Source organism: Chiloscyllium punctatum, chromosome 2 (assembly GCF_047496795.1).
Source record: "Chiloscyllium punctatum isolate Juve2018m chromosome 2, sChiPun1.3, whole genome shotgun sequence".
Taxonomy (NCBI): domain Eukaryota; kingdom Metazoa; phylum Chordata; class Chondrichthyes; order Orectolobiformes; family Hemiscylliidae; genus Chiloscyllium; species Chiloscyllium punctatum.
The window spans coordinates 143,787,237-143,805,892 of record NC_092740.1 but is presented as its reverse complement, the minus strand read 5'-3'; the positions used below and the strand labels follow the sequence as shown (position 1 = coordinate 143,805,892).

At 42.5% G+C, this 18,656-nt stretch overlaps 1 protein-coding gene across 2 annotated transcripts in view; it reads left to right on the top strand.

Annotated features, from left to right (window-relative positions):
- Nucleotides 1-18,656, top strand: part of mfhas1 (multifunctional ROCO family signaling regulator 1) — an 81,940-nt gene that overhangs the window by 58,724 nt on the left and 4,560 nt on the right. Inside the window, exon 2 of one of the 2 annotated variants that reach the window (XR_011963268.1) lies at nucleotides 13,528-13,751. Coding sequence is in view for 1 of the 2 variants with exons in the window: in XM_072589250.1 (XP_072445351.1) it covers nucleotides 13,528-13,650 (123 nt within the window). In the remaining variant the exon portion in view is untranslated. The remainder of the gene's footprint in view (nucleotides 1-13,527; nucleotides 13,752-18,656) is intronic. The other variant, XM_072589250.1, reaches the window with a different exon arrangement.

Below are 18,656 nucleotides of genomic sequence, written 5' to 3'. Positions count from 1 at the left end.
TAATTTTATACTCCATTCCCTTCCCTTTTGAAATAATGGCCAACATGCCATTTGCCTTCCCTATTACCTTTGAACTTGTATGCCAGCCTTTTATGTGATATATGCATAAGGACTCTCAAATTCCTCTATGCTTCAGCTTTCTGCAGTCTTTCTTTGTTTGAATAACATTCAGATTCTCTATTCTTGCTGCCAAAGTGCATAAGCTTACATTTCCCACTTTATAAGTGTTGACTGTCTCCATTTTTCAAGACTAGGGTCCAGTTCCTCTTGCAGCAAGGCTGGTACTCACAACTGATTGGGTGTCGTCCCCTGCTGCAGCATGCTGTGAGCTGGTACTCACAACTGATTGGGTGTCGTCCCCTGCTGCAGCATGCTGTGAGCTGTAGTTTGTGTAGAACTTTTTCAGTAGGTGTTCTGTCACCTTGCATTATGAACAATACACCAATGTGAGATGAATATGGAGTTAATGTTACCAGGATGTATCCTACTGGGAAAACTGCCAGCTGGGAACCCAGATTGGAATGGTACTGTTCAGCTGTAGGGTTCATGTTACCAGCTCTGGTTTTGCCTATTCCTGCAGGTTTTGTCACATGATCTCCCACCGTAAACTACCCAAGCCTCAAACTTCAGGTATTCAAGATGTTAATTCATTTTGACAGCAGTTGTTAAACATGCAGATCCGTTTTTCATAGGAAAGAGGCTTCAGGAGTTTGAAGTCAACTTCCTGCTCTGAGTGTTTGTGATTGACTGTTAATGGGTTGCTGTGCTAAATCTTTCTTTGATCTTCTCTGAGGATTTAGGAGCTCTGACTGTGGGGATTCACCTCTGCACGCCATTTGAAAGGCAGCTACAATGTTTTCTATCATTGGTTGGCCTTCTGGAACTCCTTTTAAAGAAAACTGCATTTTTGGCTTTTTAAGAAAACTCACCAGTCAGAGACACACAATTGGTAAACTGTAACTAAATCCACTCTGAAGCTTGCAACTAACATAATGCATATGCATTACATGTTAGCCTGTCAGACTAGTCTGCACTAGGGATTCAGCAAATACATACTTGCAGTAACAGCAGCAACTCAAATCGCACTAACTGACTGCTATACCTGATGAAGGAGCAGCGCTCCGAAAGCTACTACTTCCACATAAACCTGTTGGACTATAACCAGGTGTTCTGTGATATTTAACTTTGTCCACCTCAGTCCAACACCAGCACCTCCACATCACAACTGACTGCTGGTCACGTGCTGCTTTACATTGGGTTCTTTGATGATGTGTACCTCATTTGGCAAATTCTGGTAGTGATATTGCAGCAGTGCTGATCAACTCAGAAATAAATTACAGGAATTTTTTTTGTTCACTGGTATTGCATTTAAGGAAAGTTTTGCACAGTCAATGATTATTTGTGAGCAATGGAAATGACCAATGGCACAAGTACAGTGCAAGAAGCATACACGGTGTGCATATTTATTCCTGGTGACCATTGCACGAGCAAACACTGGCATCGCAGTGATTGAAAAGGTGCATGAAGTATTGTGCGGATAAGTGAATTTATGAAAATGCTCCATTCAGTTGGAGCAAATTGATAGTTACCAAGGCGTCATTTGAGAGCAACCTTTTCTTAGCAATGGCTGGATTGTACTTTTGAGTCGTGATAGTCTCGATTTGCCAGCTTTGTTCTTATACAATATCCTTTAGGTAGCTGTCAGGATAAGCTTGTAGCTCACCTTAGATCCAGTAATGAGATACTAGATCTTTGAGTTCTGTCGCTTACATCTAGAAGTGATAATAACCTACTTGAACTCAACGATACTAACTTCAATAGTACTAACTTTAAATAATATTCAAATGGGAGAAATTAATGATATTACTAAATACAAGTTTGGTCTCTCCCCTACATTCAAGGATTCTAGCAACATTGTTCATCTGTAGTACCAGCAAAGGCAACTGCTCCTGGTGGCGCTATCAGTACTTCAGCGTTGCTGGTCTCTAGCTCACCGCTGTTGGCGGTGGGGACATTTTCTTCATGTCAGCAAGTGCAATGACAAATTTTGCCTCAATGAACTGGGAGATCTGGCAGCACACTGCTTTGATGGAGCTCCTTAAAATGGCGATTGTCTGCAGTTCTCCACTGCTACTATTAGACTTTGCCTGATGAAAAGCACACTAGCCCTGTAATTAAAATAACATTGCAATGTTTATGCTCACAAACAAGTATCTTGTTGAAAGCAAAGGATCACTTATTCTATGACAGCATTGCATAAGAATTAATCAGCCTACCGTTAGTATGTCAAATGTCCACATGTTGCACTTTGGTAGTTGAAACAGATTTGCTTAATTGTTCCTCTGATGAGACCTTGTTGATATAAGAACTGTCACAGCACTTTTTCATATTCCATGAATTGTTTCAGTCTTTCTTCATAATCCTAAATCAGAAGCAATGTCTTTCTCATAACTCTAGTCATGTAATAAATACATTAGTAAATGGGTGGAAGGCTGAGGCAACAGGGCTCAGCTGTAGCCAACTGGTATCATCTCACTTGAGTCAGAAGTTTCTGGGTTCCAGCTCCAATCTTGAGACATGAGCTCATTGTCTCAGCTGACCTCAGTTGAAGGAAACTATTGCAGGAAAAATCCCCATGTCGTCTTTAAATCGTAACATTCACCTTAGAGGTTAGATAAATTCTCAGTTAATGGCCCATCAGAAAGCTGGCACCTCCAACAGTCCAGCATTTCCTCAGTACAGCACTCCAATGTCAACCTGAATAATGTACTCCAGTTTCTAGGCGGTTCTGATATCAATGTTATATAGTTGCTAATTCCAGGTTTAGTGATTGATTATTTGAGTGCTGATTCCTTTAACAGACTGCAATGTAGTTACCTTGTGGATTTGGAAAAATGTCAGTTCTCAGCCAGTTAGAACTTGTCCAATCTGCATGTGTAAAAAAGCATTTTTGTTGACCCAGATCAATGTTGGTAAATCAGATATGTTAAAAGCTTTTATGCACTGAATACCCTAGTTCCTAGCTCTCTCTTTGTTGATGTGGGAATATGATATGCTGTCTGGAACACACCCATTATTAAAGAGAAATTTACTTTAAAAGCTGTCATCATTATGGAATGAGCTATGGTTTGTAATGTGCCTTGCCTTATGGGAATACAGGAAGTATTTGTTGTCGCTTCCCTTAGATAATTGACCTGGCAACATCTTTCTAATAGCCATTTGGAAAAATTCCATATTTGAGTAATTGTCGTTGGCCTGATTACTGCATGAGGTAGGAATGTCAGTGATGGCTGTCTTTGCTTGGTGCAGGGATCAGACTTCTCTTTAGTCCTAAGCAGGTCATTGCAGTTTCCGGTACAAAGGAAGCCCAGTGAAGGATATTTCGAGGTATAATCCTAGCTAACATTTAGCCCTCTTGTATTAGAATTGCAGTTAGTTCATTCCCAGTCACACTGTGACACTTGCCTTTTAAATTGGAAGACTGAGTGTTCTAGTCCCAATCTAGACATAGGCTGATAATAATAACCACGGCAGAGTTAAGGTATTGGCTTTATAAGAATTGAGAAAACACTAGCATCAGTTGGAATTATGTTTTTTTCTCCGGGACAGTGATAGATATTGACTTTGCTGTGTTGAGAAATTGCTGCATAACCACAAGTGCTTTCTTTCAGCTGTAACATTAAATCAAGGCTCCTTCTGGTCTCTCATAAGTCCCAGGGTACTATTTGAAGTTTTCTTGGTATCTGCAATAGCTGCACAGTGGTCCTGTCACCAAGTCACCCTTTATTTATATGTGCACAGTGCAGGGCTGTGACCAGCCAGCTCAGAGCCAGTCCCTAGAATGCGGAGACTGTGTGTCTCTCTGAACATCCTGTTTTCTTTCTCGTAACTGAAATAACTCCACATAGGCCGGTATTCCGTCACTAAGTCACCCTTCGTTTACACATGGAGAGTCCTTGACGCTGAACCAGCTCCCTCAGAGCTGAACGTCCTATTTATTTTTCTTTCTCTTTTTTTTTCCCTCTCCTGTTTTTCTTTTTTATCTTTTTAAAAAAAAATTTTCCCCCTTACCCTCATACTACCGCGTAATTGCAGTAGTGCTTATTTTTCCCTCCAGCACCCATGTGTGTGTGCAGGTGTGAGACGTCGTGAAAGACACACTTTGCACGAATCTATATTCAATTTCCACCACCAGGAAGAAAAAAAACACCCAAGTGACTAGTGACAAGCAATGCCCCTCCCATCAAAGGGCAATGCTGCGTGATCAAACAATGTCCTGTTTATTTTTTTTCTTTGTGAAATAACTCCACAGATGCAAATATCCTATCACCAAGTCTCCCTTTATTTACACATGAAATGTCCTTGACACTGATCCTGCTCCTTCAGAGCCAATTCTGAGTGAACAGAACCTCTGATATTCCTGTTTAATTTTTTCTTTTTTATTAATTACCCTCCTACTACCACCTAACTGTGGTAGTGCTTATTTTTTTCCCCAGCACCCAAGTTGTGTATGTGCAGGTGTGAGACACAGTGAAGGACACAAGGTGCACGAATCTTTATTCATATTTCCACTACCAGGAAGAAAGGAAACACCCGAGTGGCCAGTGACCAGCAGTGCCCTTCAGATCAAAGGACAATGCTGAGTGATCAAACAGTGAAGGGGAGGGCAGGGATTAAATCAAAGTAGAGTTGGAGGGGGAAATAATGCACTCCACTCCCTGTGGCGTCCATCTCTCCCTTAACAGCTCCAGGGTGTCGGTGGATACCGCGTGCTCTTTTTCCAGAGACACCAGGACCCTAACGACCCCCTCCACAGCCCGCTGTCTGGACCTATTTATGGCCAGTTTGGCCAGGCCCAGGAGCAGACCCACAAGCAGGTCTTCGGACCTGCCCTCCCTCCTCCGCACCGGATGCCTGAAGATCAGGAGCGTGGGACTGAAGTGCAACCAAAAGCAGAGGAGGAGGTTTTTGAGAAAATCAAAAAGGGAGTGCAAATGCCCACACCCAATATATACATGGTCCACAGCACCACAGAACAAGCAGTTGGGCTGGGAGCCCGTGAACCGCCGCAATCTGCAGTTGCAGGGGACCACTGCGTGCAGCACCCTCCACCCCAGATCCCCAAGAGAAATGTCCTGTTTATTTTTTCCTTTTTTTTTCTTATTCCCACACTACTGCCTAACTGCGGTAGTGCTTATTTTTCCCCCAGCACCCATGGTGTGTGTGTGCAGGTGTGAGACACAAGGTGTACGAATCTTTATTCAATTTCCACCACCAGGAAGAAAGGAACCATCCGAGTGGCCAGTGACAAGCAGTGCCCTTCACATCAAAGGGCAATAACGTCCTGTTTATTATTTTTGAAAATTTTTTTTTAAGAGTGAACAGGATGTTTGACACCCCTGTTTTTGTTTTGTTTTGTTTTTATTTTTCTTTTCAAACCCCCACACTACCGCCTAACTGCGGTAGTGTTTATTTTTTCCCCACCACCCATGTGTGTGTACAGATGTGAGACACAAGTTGTATGAATCTCTATTCAATTTCCACCACCAGGAAGAAAGGAAACGCCCAAGTGATCAGTGACAAGCAGTGCCCTTCACATCAAAGGACAATGCTGTGTGATCAAACAGTGAAGGGGAGGGCAGGGATTAAATAAATATAAAATTGGAGGGGGAAATAATGCACTCCACTCTCTGTGGCACCCACCTCTCCCTGAACAACTCGAGGGTGTTGGTGGACACCGCGTGCTCCTTCTCCAAGGACACCCGGGCTCTAACGTACCGCGGAAGAGAGGCAGGCAGTCAGCCCTAACGACCCCCTCCACGGCCCACTGCCTGGACCTGTTAACGTCCTGTTTATTTTTTTTCTTTTTCTTTTTTTTAAACCCCCACACTACCGCCTAACTGCAGAAGTGCTTATATTTTTCCCAGAGCACCCATGTTTTGTGTGTGCAGGTGTGCGACACAGTGAAAGACACAAGGTGCACGAATCTTTATTCAAATTTCCACCAACAGGAAGAAAGGAACCACCCGAGTGGCCAGTGACAAGCAGTGCCCTTCACATCAAAGGGCAATAATGTCCTTTTTGTTTTTGGTCCAGCTCCCTCAAGAGCCAGCTCTGAGTGACCCGAACCTCTGACACTCCTGTTTATTTATTTTTTTCTTTTTTTTTTGTGCTTATATCTTCCCCAGCACCCATGTTGTGTGTGAGCACGTGTAAGACACAGTGAGAGACACAAGGTGCACGAATCTTTATTCAGTTTCTGCCACCAGGAAGAAAGGATACACCCAAGTGGCCAGTGACAAGCAGTGCCCCTCACAAAAGGGCAATGCAACGTCCTGTTTATTTTTTCTTTTTTTTCTTTATTTTTAATTTCTCTTAACCCCAACGTCCTGTGTTAATTTTTTTTGTGTAGCTCTGGTTTTTTTGTCTTTTAAATTTTAACCCCCACACTACCGCCTAACTGCGGTAGTGCTTATTTTTCCCCCAGCACCCATGGTGTGTGTGCGTGCAGGTGTGAGACACAGTGAGAAACACGAGGTGCACGAATCTTTATTCAATTTCCATCACCAGGAAGATATGAAAAACACCCAAGTGGCCAGTGACAAGCACTGCCCTTCAAATCAAAGGGCAATGCTGTGTGATCAAAACAGTGAAGGGGAGGGTAGGGGCTAAATCAAAATAGAGTTGGACGGGGAAATAATGCACTCCACTCCCTGCGGCGCCCACCTCTCCCTGAACAACTCCAGGGTGTTGGTGGACACCGCGTGCTCCTTCTCCAAGAACACCCGGGCCCTAACGTAACCGCGAAAGAGGGGCAGGCAGTCGGCCCTAACGACCCCTCCACGGCCTGCTGCCTGGACCTGTTGATGGCCAGTTTGGCCAGCCCCAGGAGCAGACCCACGAGGAGGTCTTCGGACCTGCCCTCCCTCCTCCGTACCGGGTGCCTGAAGATCAGGAGCGTGGGACTGAAATGCAACCAAAAGCAGAGGAGGAGGTTTTTCAGAAAATCAAAAAGGGAGTGCAAACACCCACACCCAATATATACATGGTCCACGGACTCCAACGTCCTGTTTATTATTTTTTTTTCCCCCACACTACCGCCTAACTGCAGTAGTGCTATCATCTGATTTTTTTTTCCCCCATTTATTTAACCCCCACACTACTGCCTAACTGCGGTAGTGCTTATTTTTTCCCCAGCACTCATGGTGTGTGTGTGCGCAAGTGTGAGACACCAGGAAAGACACACAGTGCACGAATCTTTATTCAGTTTCCACCACCAGGAAGATAGGAAAAACGCCTCAGTGGCCACGTCCTGTTTATTTTTTGTTTAGTGAAAGATACAAGGTGCATGAATCTTTATTCAATTTTACCGCCAGGAAGATGTGAAAAACACCCGAGTGGCCAGTGACAAGCACTGCCCTTCACATCAGAGGGCAATGTCGTGTGATCAAAACAGTGAAGGGGCTAAATCAAAATAGAGTTGGAGGGAGAAATGATGCACTCCACTCCCTGCGGCGCCCACCTCTCCCTGAACAACTCCAGGGTGTTGGTGGACACCGCATGCTGCTTCTCCAAGGACACCCGGGCTCTAACGTAACCCCGGAAGAGGGGCAGGCAGTCGGCCCTAACGACCCCCTCCATGGCCCGCTGCCTGGACCTGTTGATGGCCAGTTTGGCCAGGCCCAGGAGCAGACCCACGAGGAGGTCTTCGGACCTGCCCTCCCTCCTCCGTACCGGGTGCCCGAAGATCAGGAGCGTGGGACTGAAGTGCAGCCAAAAGCAGAGGTATGGTTTTTAAGAAAATCAAAAAGGGAGTGCAAATGCCCACAACCAATATATACATGGTCCACGGCCTCCACAGCGCCACAGAACAAGCAGTTGGGCTGGGAGTCAGTGAACCACCGCAATCTGCGGTTGCAGGGGACTGCTGCGTGCAGCACCCTCCACCCCAGATCCCTGAGAGAAAGGGGGAGGACTCCCGCGTAGAGAGCCCTCCACTGGGGATCTCCACCGCCCGGTGGCAAATGGGCACGCCAAGGCGTGTCCGGGCGGTGGATGAGAGAGAAGAGGTGGACGGTGTGCAGCAGCAGTCTATACAGGGTCTTTCTTTTCACATCTTTGAAGGGAACAAAATTAAAATTTCGGAGGCGGTTCAGGTTGTGGGGCACAGGCTCCCGCGGGAAGTACGGGACCATGTCCTGTTTTTTTTTGTTTTTTTTTAACCCCCACACTACCGCCCAACTGCGGTAGTGCTTATTTTTTCCCCAGCACCCATGGTGTGTGTGTGCAGGTGTGAGACATAGTGAAAGACACAAAGTGCACGAATCTTTATTCAATTTCCACCACCAGGAAGATATGAAAAACACCCGAGTGGCCAGTGACAAGCACTGCCCTTTACATCAAAGGGCAATGCTGTGTGATCAGAACAGTGAAGGGGAGGGTAGGGACTAAATCAAAATAGAGTTGGAGGGAGAAATGATGCACTCCACTCCCTGCGGCGCCCACCTCTCCCTGAACGACTCCAGGGTGTTGGTGGACACCGCGTGCTCCTTCTCCAAGGACACCCGGGCTCTAACGTAACCCCGGAAGAGGGGCAGGCAGTCGGCCCTAACGACCCCCTCCACGGCTTGCTGCCTGGACCTGTTGATGGCCAGTTTGGCCAGGCCCAGGAGCAGACCCACGAGGAGGTCTTCGGACCTGCCCTCCCTCCTCCGTACCGGGTGCCCGAAGATCAGGAGCGTGGGACTGAAGTGCAGCCAAAAGCAGAGGAGAAGGTTTTTAAGAAAATCAAAAAGGGAGTGCAAACGTCCACACCCCACGTCCTGTTTATTTTTCCTTTTTTTTTAGCCTGATTGGCTGTTGTTAATAATGACTGACTATTTTAATTAAGTGTAGGATTTCTCTGAAGTTTTTTTTTTCTTTTTTTTTTCTTTTTTTTTAGTCCTGTTCTTTTTTTTTCTAGCATTCCTATTTAATTTTTTTTTTTTTCTTCTTTTTTTAATTTAACCCCCACACTACCACCTAACTGCGGTAGTGCTTATTTTTACCCCAGCACCCATGGTGTGTGCGTGCAGGTGTGAGACACAGTGAAAGACACAAAGTGCACGAATCTTTATTCGATTTCCACCACCAGGAAGATAGGAAAAACACCTGAGTGGCCAGTGACAAGCACTGCCCTTCAAACCACAGGGCAATGCTGTGTGACCAAAACAGTGAAGGGGAGGGTAGGGACTAAATCAAAATAGAGTTGGAGGGAGAAATAATGCACTCCACTCCCTGCGGCGCCCACCTCTCCCTGAACGACACCAGGGTGTCGGTGGACACCGCGTGCTCCTTCTCCAAGGACACCCGGGCTCTAACGTAACCCCGGAAGAGGGGCAGGCAGTCGGCCCTAACGACCCCCTCCACGGCTTGCTGCCTGGACCTGTTGATGGCCAGTTTGGCCAGGCCCAGGAGCAGACCCACGAGGAGGTCTTCGGACCTGCCCTCCCTCCTCCGTACCGGGTGCCCGAAGATCAGGAGCGTGGGACTGAAGTGCAGCCAAAAGCAGAGGAGAAGGTTTTTAAGAAAATCAAAAAGGGAGTGCAAACGTCCACACCCCACGTCCTGTTTATATCTGTCAGCCAGAGCCGCCTGATTGTGGTTGTTAACCTGGGCCAATCAAGGATCTCCGTCAATAAGATCTACCTGGTCCTTGTTTTAATCACTACAGTATCCCAAAGAAGATCTAGTGCTTGTCATCATCACTAAAATAGATGATTTGTTTGATGGAATCTTACAGTGGAAGGTTTAGCTGCTGGATTCATGCATAGTTGCTGTATTTAAAAACCTATCGCATAGGCCACAAACTGCTTTAGGCTGCCTGAGATTCAACACTTCTGTGTAAATGCAAGTACTTTCTTTCAAACTGTAAGAGCAGCATTTTGAGAAACCCTCGCACAGATTAAACAGTAGTCACCTTCACTGACTGAGCTACTTGATAGAAAAGGCAGCTTGCTGTTATAAATGTTCTATAAGGATTTTCATGTAAACGGTATGTTTTATGTTCTACTGTTTTGGCTATGAAAAGAACACACACCTCACCGCCCCCCCACTCCCCGCCAATCGTTATCCGATATGACTATATCTGACTCCAGGTCCGTACCCATACTGGTCACTTTAACACATCACTAGAAAACACTTGGGAGTGAAATGGAATGGAAGTTTAAATTAAATTTGTTCTCTTTTCCACCAGAGTTTGTACCTACCTAATGAAAAATAACCAATATAATCTTGCAGTTACAATGTGTTCAAGCCCTGTGTGAGAAATTTGGTAAGATTAGCATGTACAGGCATACAGGCTAACTGGAGACAAGTTGGTAAAAAAAATAGTTTACAAAGTACTGGAATTCAGCATGAACTCCATTGGCCAATTGGCTGCCTTCTGTACTGCAATATTTCTTTGACTGCAAGATAAGTGGATGTAATTCATTTATCTGGTGTTCTGGTGTAGTTCTAGAGACTGTTGTTACTTCGATTGGGAATGGGCTCTTGTTGCTGAGTCTGTTTGGTTTTATTATTCCTTGTACAAAATTTCCTATTAACTATCCGGTATCTTGAGTCATATCATTCAGTGATGTATCAACTTTTCTGTAGTTTGTTTGCCCTTCTGCAAATCATCAGATTTCATTTACTTATGGGCCTTTCAAAAGAATTCTTTTACTAAAGATTGCCTACTTAACTATCTCAGCCATCAAGTGCTGTCTTGTTCTAATTTATGCAGTTGCTTTAAACACCAGAGTCTACATATATGCTGCTTTAATAATGAAAGATCAGGACTTCATTAAACCAGATCTTCTTCATACTTCAAGTATAGTTGTTTGAGTACCTCATTGTGCAATTTCAGCATGACTCTCACTTAATTCAATATTACTTTTAGTCTCTTTTTCATACCACTAATAATCAATAATCATGGAAAGAGACCCTTTGATCTAACCAGTCTGTGCCAAATATAATCCCAAACTAAACTGGTCCCACTTGCCTGCTGCAGGTTCCGTATCCCTCCAAACTTTTCCTATTCATGAACTTGTGTCTTTTAAATGTTGTAATTGTGCCCACATCCAGCATGCAAACCACTTCCAAGTCTTTTTTTAAATGTCTCTCTTCTCACCTTCTATCAATATGCATAAAATTTACAACAAAATAATAGCATACAATGAGCCACTGTGCTTAGTCCTCCACAGCCTTTTGTATTATAACCATAGTTAGATTGTTCTCTCAATACTTTAATTACCATAAATACGAGCAACTAAGTGAACATATTCCATATAGTTCAGAAGAATCATCATATCTATTTGGAATCATTAACTGTGTTTTCTCTCCACAGATGCTGCAGACATCTGAGTTTCTTCAGCATTTCCTGTTTATACTTTAAATTTCCAGCATGTCCAGAACTTTGCTTTTACGTCAACGTAGTCCAGATCACCATTGTGTGATTTTTAAACATTCACCTTCCCCTTTTTCTAAGAAGGTATCTCCTCACCGTTGGTCTATTTACACGTGACCCAAGATCAGAAGAAAGTTGATTTAACTCATCCCATGTTAATCACATAGACCACTGTCGTACTCAGTGTAAACGCTCATCTCCATGCAGAGTCGGCCTGCATTAATAAGCTCACGAGTATCTTCCATTTCACATTCACAGTCATCAAAGAATTCCCACCTTCACAATTAGCCCAAGTTAGGGTTTTATCTTGATGCCCAATATCACATCCAGTATTCTTCATTGCAATCGATTTGCTTCTTGGCCCTTTAAAGATACCAAGGATCAATATTAAGCAAACAAAGCATTGAGAGTTATGGGACCACTAAATTACATCGTGATTGAATCAGACTCTTAGTAAGTAGGTTATTGCTGTTCAATTGCCCTTACATCTCTATCATTTCATTGACATTGAGTTGTTTGGAGAAAAAGTTGGTTCCAACCATTTAATTTGACAAAGTACTGTATTAAGATTTTGTTAGGCAAGATTACACTGAAATTTGATTGCAAATTTCTGCAATCTATCTAGAAAGGAGATCGCTCTTCCTAATAAATTAAGCTATAAAAAACATTTTATAATATGAGCAAATGTCCAAATACTTAGGTAGATATCTCTTAAAACAAACAAACAAGTGGAACAATTTTACTTCTACAGTTCAAGGCGCCATCTGATTGGCCTTATCAGCAACCTTGTAAATAGTATCCAAACCATTCATTTATTGTGGTATGGAGAGCATCAGAGCCATCCTGCAGGATAATGGTAACCCTGATTTGGATCAGCTCTCACAAGAGCACACAAACTCATGTCTGTCTCTAAGGCTATCACCTTTAATCCTAAAAGTGCCAAGTTGGATTACCCTGGAAAGATCGGGTATTTTTAAAGTCTTGAGCAACCAGTGAAGCTAGCTATTTCATCTTACTACTATGCAGTAGAAGCACAAGTCGTGTTCTGTCTCCCAAATGAGAAATTTGGTACTTTTATAATGAAATGGTTGCATTCTTGTGCAACCTCACATTATAGAAAAATCATGCTTTAGAAATGGCGTCTCCAATTCGTCAATCACTTTATAACGAATTTGCATTGATGAAATGCGCATTATAACAGAGAATGACCCTGTATAAGAATTTTAGTAACACCTATCTCAGGATGCCTGGTGAGTGATAGATTGAGCCTAATCCTTTGACTGTTTGCAACAGGCAAGGTACGGAATGGACCCAACCAGCCTGTACTTTCACGACTTAAAATGCAGGTGAAATGTAATTCTGCAATTGGACAATCAATACTGAATAATCCCAAGTGTGCAAAGAATTATGCTGAAAACTGTCCAGAATTGTCAGTTGGGTTTACATTGTGGTATGCTTGTGCTGACTGGAAGCTACATGTATTAATACACCGGCCCCTGTTCTTTGAAGATGAAAGAGCATGTAGCCACAATGTGCTTTTTTCAACTCAAGAAGATAGCTGTCAGCCATTCAATGGTGCATTTCTAACGAAAGTAATAACAATTTAAGATGCCCTCATCTGTAAATACCCCATAAGACAGCCATTTTTCTATTCTGCACCTATGAATCAACAGTCGCTTGTTTCAGTGGAGATATTTGTAACATTCATCAATGGTGGGACGCAAGTAAGACCGCTTACTCTGAAATAATAGAAAGAAGAATTGAATAGGATGTATAATGGTCAACCAAAGTTGGATTTACTCATAAAGTAGGAATCACAGTCCCAATTCGGAATTTAATTTTTTGCTGTTTTGCAGAGTAATTGACAGTTTCCTTTCCCAAGCTGGCAATGAGAGAAGTTTAAGTATTTTAGTTAAGGACAAAATGCTGTCAATCTATAGGTGCTCCAGGTACTGTTCCTGCTCATCTCACAGTTGGACTGGGGATTATTTATTAATTCTGCAAGTGAATACTCTGCAAATGTGAGTTGGAGTACAATCTAAAATGAAGAATTTTAACACTACTAGTGATTGAACCTCTTTTTCTCTTCCTTTTACCAACAGGGGAGCTACTGACCCAGTCCAGACCAGAAGGAGTAACTGAGATCATCTGTCCCAAAAATGGGAGTGAGCGAGTGGATGTGGCTTTGGTCTATCCTCCGACCCCCACTGTGATCAGTCCCTGCTGTAAGTGAGCAGTGGGCCATCGGGCTAGTCTTCATCAAAAACAAAACCTTTAAAATTCTGTTCAATTATTTGGCAGGCAACAAGGTTTTGGAAAGAATAAGGTAGGGTGTGTATGCTTAAAATAACAGTTTTGTACAGTGCTCTCCCATCACCCACAAAGATGCAATGTAACAGCCCCTCCCAACTAGAGGCTAAACTAGAAACAAAATAGATTTGTGTTTTTGTTTGAGTAGATCTTCCAATCTCAACACAATCCAATGGTTTGATTATTCAGATTCTAGCTGCCAAACAAAATTCAAAACAAGCAAACTCAAGAAAAAGGATAACTAATAAAAGCTGGTCTGATAAATTGCAATGAAAGCATCACCAAAGCCAAGGTGGCATGTGGCTCAGTGCTGGCCTCACAGCGCCAGGGACCTGGGTTCAATTCCAACTTTGTGTGACTGTATGGAGTTTGCATATTCTCGCCATGTCTGTTTGGTTTTCCTCTGGCTGCTCCTGTTTCCTCCCACAATCCAAAGATGTGCAGGTTAGGTGGATTGGCCATGCTAAATTGATCATTGTGTTCAGGGGTGTGCAGGTTAGAAATGCAGGGTGACGTGGGTCTGGGAAGCATGCTCTTCAGAAGGTCAGTGTGGACTTGTTGGGCCAAATGGCCTGTTTCCTCACTGTAGGGATTCTATTCAAAGCCCTCTTGCCATGTACAAACAAGCATTGGAGTTTATTTTCCACTTCAGAGGGTTCATCTCTACTTGGAACTGTCAATTAAGGTGTGGAATGGCAGGGATTGTACTGTAATAATGGAGGATTGTGTCATCAGTTGTGCAACACTAATCGTGTAATGAGAGATGGAGTGAAGTAGCAAGCAATGATTTTTTTTTAATGCTCCAGGCATTTTCTCCAATATTTAAAAGATAGAAATTTTATGTATCTTGACACTTTTGACAGTTCCAATTACCAGAACAGTCAACACATTTTTGCAATTTACTTACATATACTTAACTCTAATTTTAACAAATGCATAGGGCACCTTATGTCTCCCAAAGGTGTCCCAGGGCCATATCCAAAGGGATATCCCATCTCTATAAAAGAGTGCCATGACTATTCCAAAGAATCTACAAAGATCAGAGCTGATCCTGTCTGGTCCAATTCGCACACGTCACATTTCTCACACCATGATCACCAAAATCGGACGTAAAAGGACGCAGTTGCTGCTTTATATGGACAGCAAAATGTACATGTGTGAAGCACAACCTAACCTCTTCCTTGCCCCCTCATAATGAGGGATGAACCTTCCAAGTTTAGGCTTCACCCCTTATTTTTTTCATAAAATTCAATCCTGTGAGTGGATATAGATGGGTTAAGTGCAAACATTTGGCAAATCAAACATAATCTAAGAAAATGTTAAATGCAGAATATTATGCAAATGGAGAGAGTTTGTAGAATTTGGTACAAGTAGATCTTTTTGGCCTTGTAATTGAATCACACACAGTTAGCATGCAGGTACAGCAAGGGATGCGTAAGGCAAAGGAACTATTGGCCTGTATTGCAAGGTAAATGGGATACAAATGTAGGGAAAACTTGCTCCAGCTGTTCAGGGTACATGCACCTTGACTACTGTGCACAGTTTCAGTCTCCTTACAAAAGGAGATAGTTGAAAGAATGTAACTAGGCTGATTCTTGGCTGAAGGGATTGCCTTCTAAGGAAAGGTAGAAATATTTAATCAGTACTTAGTGGGAGTATGAAAGATTGAGAGGTGATTTTCTTGAGGTTGCAATTTCTTCTTGAGGTTTGAGAACACAGATGCTCAGAGGGCATACTCAGAGGTTTACAGCACAGAACGATGCCATTTGCCCCATTATGTCTTCATCAGTCAACAAATCTGACAACCCCAATACCATTTTCCAGTTTTTGGCCCAAAGTCCTGGGGGCTATGGAAACGTAGGTGAATATCTGAAGGAAGCGTTGGCTAATGCTAAACAAGTATGGATAGGTGAGTCTTTTTGGGTTGGCAAGCTGTAACCAGCACTGTGCTACTAGGATCAATTCTGAGTTCTCAATTACATTCAGTCCCCTCATCTAAAGACTGTAAATATGATTGCAACTGGTTGAAGGTGAATGAAACATTGTTGTATATTGTGAGGGAAATGGAATGTGACTAAGGAGGTTTTACTGCAGTTTTACAGGATGTTGGCAAGCCAACTTCTGGAGTATTTTGCACAGTTTCAGTCTCCTTATTTAAGAATAGTTGCTTTAAAAGCAGTTCAGTGAAGGTTCACTCAGATAATCCTTTTAGGAATAAGCTTACACAGAAAAGTTGAACCAGTCAAGCCGATTTCCAAAGGAGTTTAGAAGAATAAATCAGTGGTGATTTTATTGAAATCTACAAATTTCTGAGAATGGGATAGAATGGATGCCAGGAGGATGCTTTGCTTGTGAGAGAGAGAATAACTAAAAACATAGGTTAAGAAAAACTGATCTCCCCTTTGAGACAATGATGAAGGGTTTTTTTTGAGGTTTGTTGATATTAATGTTTACCTTCTGGGGAAATAGAAATCCTAATAGAAATCTCAATGATTACCTTCTGGGGAAATAGAAATCCTGAGATCCACAGCACAGAAAAAGCCCTTTGGTCCATTGCTTCCACGTTGGAGACTGGGTCTTTAATATATTCATTGATGTGTTGGATAGATTTTGCAAAGATAAGGATGTTGAGATTTATGGAATACATACAGGAAAATGGGATTGAGACCACGATCTGATTAAATGGTAGAGCAAGCGTAAAAGGCCAAATGGCCTATTCCTGTATATTTAGGACTGTAGTTAGCTGCTACTGATATACTCCCCATTTGAAATGAAGTAACTAGGTACATGTTTCATCATAGGATTCCCAGAATGCTATGAATTGTACACTGCAAATCAGTGATTTCCATAACATGGCCCTTACTTCTCTCAGTTTTAGGTTTGTTGGGTCCCTATTGCATTGTAAATGTTGAGGTTCAGTATAGAGCTGCCACAAATAGGCATTGCTACAGGGTTAAAGAGGCTGATTTTCCACATGCACTGACGTCATGCTCAATGTAGGTTAGTTCATTGGGGAATTCTTTCTGGAATGCAGGAATGTTACGTTGTTTTCTTTAACTGTTAGATGTTTAATTTGATTAGTTTTCATATTGCAGATTTTGTATTGTAATAGAAAACTCTGAGGTGGGGCACATCAGCTCCATTCAGTTGTATTCTGTTGTCATCTACTTCTTGGAGTATTTCAAGCAAGACCTTGAGAAGTTCTGTTAATGTGAGGAACGTTATCATCATTTCTTCATATGGATAAAAAAATCATTTTGTTTTGCGTGACTTTCTCTCTGATCTGTTCATTTATAGAGTAAACATACTTATCACCCTTGTGACTGATTCAATTACTTTGATCTTGCATCTGTGTACATACTGGGAGTGTCTGTGGACTTAAAGTTTGCATTTCATCTGCCAGTTGTGCTTCTGACGCATAATATATCCAAACTGATGAAATTCCCTATGGTGTCATTATACACTGTACAAGCTGGCAAATATATCTTATCATAAACTCTGTGTGCAGAGTACATACTGAGCAACAATGGCAGGGCATGCAAGTTTCATATCTAGTGCTGTGTGTTGCCTTTTTTAAAGTTAATTCTCAAACCAAAATAGATCAAAACATATGAAAACCTAAAGAAAAAGTTATTGTTGCACCAGTTGGGTTTTTGAAGCTGGAACATTTTCAGAATCCCTTAATCACAAAGATCAACGTAGCTGGGATCATGTACAGACATGGATTAATTAGCAAACAACCAGAAAACCAAGAGCAAGAATAATTGGGTCATTCTCACATTGACAGGTTGTGACTAGTGAGATACCGCAGGGGATGGTACTTGGGCCCCATCTGTCCACAGTAGATAGCAATAATTTGAATATGGAACCAAATAAAATAATTACCAAATAAAACCAGATATTGGTGAGGCCACTTTTAGTAGGGTTTCCTGCTATAGGAAGGATATTATTAAATTGGAGAAAGTTCAGAAAAGGTTTACGGGATGTTGCCAGGATTGGAGGATTTGAGTTATAAGGAAAGGCTGGATAGACTGGGACTTTTTTCACTGGAACGTAGAGGTAACCATTATAGAGGTTTATAAAATCATGAGGGGAATAGATAGCATGAATAGCAAAGATCTTTTCCCTAGAATGGGCAAACTCAAAACTAAAGTCATATAGATGTACAGCATGGAAACAGAACCTTCAATCCAACCCATCCATGCCAACCAGATATCCCAACCCAATCTAGTCCTACCTGCCAGCACCTGACCCATATCCCTCCAAACCCTTCCTATTCACATACTTATCCAAATGCCTCTTAAATGTTGCAATTTTACCAGCCTCCACCACTTCCTCTGGCAGCTCATTCCATGCAGGTACTACCCTCTGTGTGGAAAAAGGTGCCCTGTAGGTCTCTTTTATATCTTTCCCCTCTCACCCTAAACCTATACCCTCTAGCTCTGGACTCCCTGACCCCAAAGAAAAGACTTTGCCTCTTTGCCCTATCCATGCCCCTCATAATTTTGTAAACCTCTATAAAGTCACCCCTCAGTGAGAGGAGGAAGATTTACAAGGGACTTGAGGGGCAACATCTTCACGCAGAAGATGGTTCGTATGTATAATGAACTGCCAGAGGAAGTGGTGGATGCAGGTACTGTTACAACATTTAAGAGACATATACATGATAGGGAAGGTTTCAAGGGATAGGCCAAATGCAGGCAATTGGGACTAATTTAGTTTGGAAAACTTAGTTGGCATGGACTGAAGGATCTGTTTCCGTGCTGTATGACTCTAATATAATATTTCCAAATGCAGGGATGACGCCATACTAGCTGGGAATTTGTGCTGAGGAAGAAACAAAGTGGCTTCAAGAGGATTTGGATAGGAATAGTAGGAAAGAATGGCAGATGGAATATAATCTGAAAAGAATGTGAGGTTT